Source organism: Octodon degus, unplaced genomic scaffold, assembly GCF_000260255.1.
Source record: "Octodon degus isolate 3935 unplaced genomic scaffold, OctDeg1.0 scaffold00005, whole genome shotgun sequence".
Classification (NCBI taxonomy): Eukaryota; Metazoa; Chordata; class Mammalia; order Rodentia; family Octodontidae; genus Octodon; species Octodon degus.
In genome coordinates this window covers 12,281,150-12,287,333 of record NW_004524581.1, presented here as the reverse complement: position 1 = coordinate 12,287,333, position 6,184 = coordinate 12,281,150, and the positions used below count along the sequence as shown (strand labels likewise).

The 6,184-nt window shown below is 45.4% G+C and overlaps 1 protein-coding gene across 4 annotated transcripts in view; it reads right to left on the bottom strand.

The window, feature by feature from the left end:
- Oit3 (oncoprotein induced transcript 3) overlaps positions 1-6,184 on the bottom strand; it is a 29,532-nt gene that overhangs the window by 1,471 nt on the left and 21,877 nt on the right. For 3 of the 4 annotated variants that reach the window (XM_004624376.2, XM_023719171.1, XM_023719163.1), the window contains exons 7-8: positions 5,658-6,073; positions 1,090-1,189 (exon numbers count right to left, since the gene is read on the bottom strand). In XM_004624376.2, coding sequence (XP_004624433.1) covers positions 1,090-1,189; positions 5,658-6,073 — 516 coding nt within the window. Of the gene's footprint in view, positions 1-1,089; positions 1,190-4,657; positions 4,719-5,657; positions 6,074-6,184 lie in introns of those variants that run through there. The other variant, XM_023719175.1, reaches the window with a different exon arrangement.

Here is a 6,184-nt window from a genome sequence, read left to right as displayed (position 1 = left end):
GTGTGTGGCCAGCTCAGCCCACCAGGGGGCGGGGCTGGCTGGCATGTGGTGCTGGGGGATCGAACCACTGTCCCTGATGCTTTGCTAAGCTTGTTCTAAGTAGGTGCTTTAGACCACTGAGCCATCTCTCCAGCCCGACACTCCTTTAGTTTCAACAATGCTAACAGCAAACACTTCCACCTGTCACACTATATAACTTTAGCCATGTAAATACATGGATTTTATTTATTTTTTAACTTTATGTGTTTGGTACAGGGTCTCACTACGCAGCTCGGACTCGTGGTGATCCTCCTGTTTCAGCCTCCCCAGTGCTGGGATTACAGGCATGCACCACCACGCCTGGATTTTTAAGAGTAGCATACCTGCTATGCCTACGAACTGTCTGGGCAACATTTTTACAGTCTGCTTTCCACACATTTATCACTTTAATCACTGCTCACCCTTACATTAAATTGATATACGGTGGCCCTATATCTCTGTTTGCTTGGGGTTTTTCTCCTGTAAAACAATGTTCTGTAAACATGTTCAACCAATTTTTGTTTTGTTTTTGAGAAACCAACAAGATTGAAATTTTTAGATTAGAAATATGATGATTTAATGGTTATTACTACAAATTCTCAATAACCTTCCAGAAAATGTACCAATTTGTACCACCATTGTGTACTTATAACCTTGCAGGTATTACAATTTAGAATTTTTATAAATTTTGTATGCATAAAGTGGTGTCCTATATTTGGCATTTTAAGTACTATTTTCCCTTCTCAGTTCACTCTGTCTTTCTGTGAATCTCCTGTGCATGTCTGTTACCGTTTAATTGGCCACACGCTGGCTTTTTGTCCAGGCCTGACCATACAGGTTCATCTTACGATCCAACAGTGTTCCCTTGAACAAGCAGTTATTTTGTGGGAAGGTGTGGGGATGTGACACTCATGAAGGTGTTAAGCTTCACAATGGCCAGCTTGACTGTGTTTTTCCCAGAGGTCACAGGAAGCCTAACCACGTGCTCTTACAAGGTCACCTGACCAAAGGAAGGGATAACAGGAAGGAAGGCTTAGGTCTGGGGTTAGGAGGTAAAGGTGTTCAGCTCACCTTGTGATCTTTGCCCACAAACTTGAAGACAGGGACCTGGAAGTGCTTGGCTAGGTGATCCCGGGAGGAATACTGCTTCACTGAGTCATCCGAAATGCAGCTGAAAGTAGGACAGGCGGCACTTAGGACTTGATCATTTCCACAGAGGTTGGAAACAACCTGGTCCAACATGTTTGGCTTAAGGAGAGGGAAACTGGGTGGAGCAGGTTGGGGTGCCCGCCAGGTTTTTGGGAGAAAGCAAAATTCCCTCTTAGTGAAGGCATTGTTGGATGCAACCCTCCTCACAAGTTTGCCTGTCCATCCTCCACTTGCTGAGCCACCAAAGAACACAGCACTTCCGGCCACTCAGTGTGTTTCAGTGGAGCAGTATTAACAACATATGTTTCAAAAAGAACTTTGGCAGGTAAGGCTCTTTTTGTTTGCAATATATTGCAGGAATTCTGACTTTGTGTAGTTTATTATTGGTTCAAGGAGGTGTTTCTCATATTTCACAGGTACATTCTGGACACCTAAGAGAGAATAACCCCTTCAGTGGGTGCAAAGGGAACAGGCCGCAACTGGCGCACACAGCTGCTGGATACTCATCTTAGTGCCTCAGAGGGCAAGCGACTCTGTCAAAAGCAGTCATTCACCTGAAATTGTATTACTTCCTCTTCCCAGATATGCAGCCACCACCTGACAAGGATTGGGTTTTAACCTCAAGTCTACTGCTTGCAGTGTAACTTCTAGGGTCCCCTTAAGGATATCTGGGAAGAGATGTCACGAGGATTCCTCCTGAAGCCAGGGTTTTAGATATTAAGGAAGATTTCCCCCAGAGAGGCCCACATCATTTCTGTGTTATTTGTCCTATTCAAATCCTAAAGAATCCTTTCCCTCTGGAAATAGTCGCTTTTTAGTGGGCACCTATCGTCTTGTCAAGTGGGTCAGGAAAAGAGTGGGATCTAAAAGCCTCTGAAATGGGTTCTTGCTCCACATGCGTATGTACAGCTTTTTAGTCCGTTGCTATTCTTCAGGTACTGCTGGAACATCAACATAGTTGGTTTAAAGAAGGTTCCTTGACCTGTATTACTGTTAGAATCTTATTCCGCTGAATTGGAGAGGATCGGAGTAGGTTATATGGTTTCTGCTATCTCCTGCATTTATTTACTCCATGTGATTATCCTGAAGTAAAATCAGTTTATAGCTTTTCATTATGTTTTACAATAAAGATCAACTGCATACCTAATCCATACAAAAGCCCCTACTAGGTGCTTCAGAGGGATGATGATGAGTAATCTTCGGGTTTGGGTACAGTTTAATGGTAGAACTCTTGTCTACCTGTACAAGGCCCTGCAGTCAATCCCCAGCAACACACACCACACACACACACACACACACACACACACACACACACACAGAACCTACAATGCACACAGAATAATTGGCCTTTGATAGGTTAGTATCTATCATAATAATGCCAACAATATTTAAAAGGTACTTTTCCTCTAAATGTCTCAGCATTTTCAATTTGTGTTGATCTGAATATGCTATTATTTTCCTTTAAAAGAGAAGAAGAGGCAGGAAAGGTTCTTACGAGGTAATGCATTGCAGGGAGAATTTTGGTTCTCGATTTGATGTTTGCTGTGACTAGATAATGTGGGTTCTCACAGCTCCAAGTTCATGCGTGAAAAGAAAGCAGCAGTGGTACGGGACAGTCCGTAGTAATTAGTGACCCAAATGTTGCCAGTATCTGACTTTAGAACCCAGCGCTTCTTTTTCTGAGGATTCACTTTCTAATTATATTTTACTTAGGCTAGAATTAAGCTACTTTTCATTCTCAGAGTGTATGCCCTCCAAAGCCAGGGGAAAATAGATCAGGTGTGTTCAACATCTGGGGGAAACCAGCTTGAAATAATTTAAGCTAAAGACAATGAATACTTTTTAAAATGAATAATCAAAAATATTCAATATAAGTAGATATATTACGGTTATTTTGGTTTTGTGGCTGAGCCCCAAATTACTATTCTGAATACTCCTTCAGGGATTTGCTGGGTGAATATTTAATAAGCCCTACTCTCTGCTAGGCCTTGAGGAGAAAGGAGGCCTTTCCTTCATGTCCAACAGAACTGGGCAAGTTCACTGAGGAAGTAAATGCCACTGAATTCCAAAGGGCCAGACAGAAGCAGACAGGAAAAAAGATTTCAGGCAGAGGAAATAGCACAGGCCACGTCAAGAGGCTGCGGGAGCAGGCTGCGTTGCCAGCGATTTCCTCTGGCAGGAGCAGAGGCCAGGGAGGCTGAGGGCCCAGGGCGGGCAGTTCTCTGCTGCACGTGGCTCGCGTCCTCTCTGCCCACACTGCTACCATCTTCCCGTTCTTGCCTACATTTTTTTCTCTTACAACACATATACATTTCTCCTTTGTGTATGCTAAGGGCAAGAAGAATAAATAGCACAGGTTTTTAGAGCTGGATAAAACAAATAAATAATCCTTCCTTGACAACCCGAACAATAAATACGTAAGAAAACTGCATACGTGTTTATGAGATTTCAGGTCACTCATTCCCAGTAAATGAGTTACGATTACATACTTCTTAAAAGTAAATGTGAGCTGGAAATGGTGGCACATGCCTGCAGTCCCAGCTGCCTGTGGTCAGGAGGCTGGAGTAGGACTGTCAATTCAAGGCCAGCCTGGCAACTAAGCGAGGCCCTGACTCATTAGGAGGAAAACTAAAAGGGCTGGGGTGTAGCTCAGTGGCAGAGCGACTGTTAGGCATGAGCAAGGCCCAGGGTGTGATCCCCGACCCTGAGAGAAAGAAGAAGGTGAATGCAAGGGACAGGAGAAATGATCCGAGGAGAAATAAATGTTCATTATTCATCCACGCCTTAAATACGTTCACTTATTGTACACGAAGAGTATGCCATTAAAACAAAACAAAGTCTAAAAGAAACAAAACCCCATCTCCCTCAAAAGTAAATCTATTACCTACTCATCAGTAAATCTATAACTACAAAGAAATAAAACGATGCTTCTATTATTTATTTTTAAAGAATAGAATAAACTTTCTGCTGGGAAAGATGGTGCATGTGTGTAATCCCAGTACCAGGGAGGCGAAGACAGATGGATGCTGTGATTTCAAGGTCAGCCGGAACCACACCGTGAGACACTGTGTCACAAAGCCAAAAAAGACTGGGATGAAGGAAAGGAGCAAAGAAAGAAGGAAGGGGAATATATACACATACATATGATAGCTAAGATGATTGTACTTATCTTGAAAGGAACAGTTAATGCTTAATTTGAATAATATGTAACCAATTTTACATACTTGTATCTAGTAATTTGAATAGTTACTTAGAAGGCAACAAGATGCAAGATAGCAACTGTTGAATTTCTATCATCTTGTTTTTGAAATTCCGTATTGCTTCTAGTGTTTTTAAAATTATTTCTTTATTCTCTTAAAAAAACCACACCGTCCCAAAACAACAACTTTTTGGGGACCGCTGTGTATGAAGCTGCAGGCCTGTGCCTACTTAAGCTTTGCCCGCCTGGCATTCCAAGCTAGAGGACACGCAGGAGGGTGATTTGTGGTTGGCGGGAGCTTGCCTGGGATGGCGGTGAGCACGCTTTGATTTTCAGCGCTGCCTGAACTCACCTGCAAATCTCACCTGCGGATCCTTAGAGGAGATCATGGAAACTTCTGCTATGCTTTTCTTCTCCTAAACTCTGCCGAGAATTCTCTCTCCTGCACTACCAAACTTTCTTTCTTTTTTTTTTTTTTTTTTGCAGAACTGGGGATTGAACTCAGGCCCTTGCACTTACCAGACAAACACTTATTCTACTGAGCTATCTCCCCAGCCCCTAACTTCTTAAAAGAGGGGCCGGCACTCGCCGCTTCTCTCCCTGCTCCCCGCACGCTCTCAGCCACCCCAGGAGCAGCAGCCGCACTTGGCAGCACCGCCTGGCCCTCCGTGAGCAGCCCGGCCGGGCCCATAGTGCCGGCCGCACACAGACTCATTCTCTGACCTTCAGTCCTTCCCCTGTTCCTGTTCCTGAGCCTGGTCTCCACTTCCAGCTGCCCACTAACCGTCTTTTGGAAGATATCCTGCACGTATCTAAAACATAAAATGAGTCAGTCATATTGGTGCAGGTCTCTAATCCCAGCACTCAGGGAGGCTGAAGCAAGAAGACTGCAAGTTCAAACCCGGGCAGTTCAGCCAATTAGCAAGACCCTGCTGTCTCAGAATCGGAGGGAGATGAAGCTCAGTGAGAAGGCCCTGAGTTCAATCCCTAGGAACACACACACACACACACACACACACACACACACACACACACTTGTTCTTGTGTGTGATCAAATTCAGTATTTTCACTTCACTTCTGCTTTCCTACATACAATAGGTCTTTCCTCTAGGGTAGTGGTATCTCATTAGTACCCCAGAGCTGCACCTCGGGGTCATTTTTGACTCCCTTCCTGCTCCCCCCACCCCTCCGTCTTTACCTCCAGAGCATCAAGGTCTCCTGAGCTCCGAGGAGCGGCCATGCAGGGGCTGGGAAAGGACTGCGCGTGCCCGGGCGGGGTAGACATAGTTACCCATCCCGGATGAGGTAGTACTTGAGGATCTCGTCGACCTTGGAGGTGGGGGTGGCGAAGCAGCTCTCGACCAGGCTTTCCAGGCCACTCACATGCACCAGAGGCTCAATGCCGAAGTAGAGGGAGTCGCGGAGCTTGAGGGTGGGCAGCGCCTCTCGGTAGGGCTCCTCAAACTCGTCGTCTTTGAAGATCTCCAGCGTGAAGGGGAAAACGCCACGATTGCGGCTCAGGATCTCCAAAGGGGAGCTGCGCAGGTTGGGCACGTACCCCTCGGAGATGGTGTACAGGCGCGGGAACTCGCAGGTCACCGGGATCAGCAGCTCGCTGGTCCGGACGATGATGTCCCCGCTGCTCCCTGGGGTCGGCTTGGGAAGACCCGTCACAAGGTTGCTGGCCACGATTTTGTCATTCACCACCTGAGGCGGGCCAGGCCAGGAGAGGATGAGAGTTTATGTTTACAGAAATTTCCCCCTCACCTCAAATCTGTTTTACAGCAAAAGCTTTTTTTTTTTTTTTTTTTTTTTTTT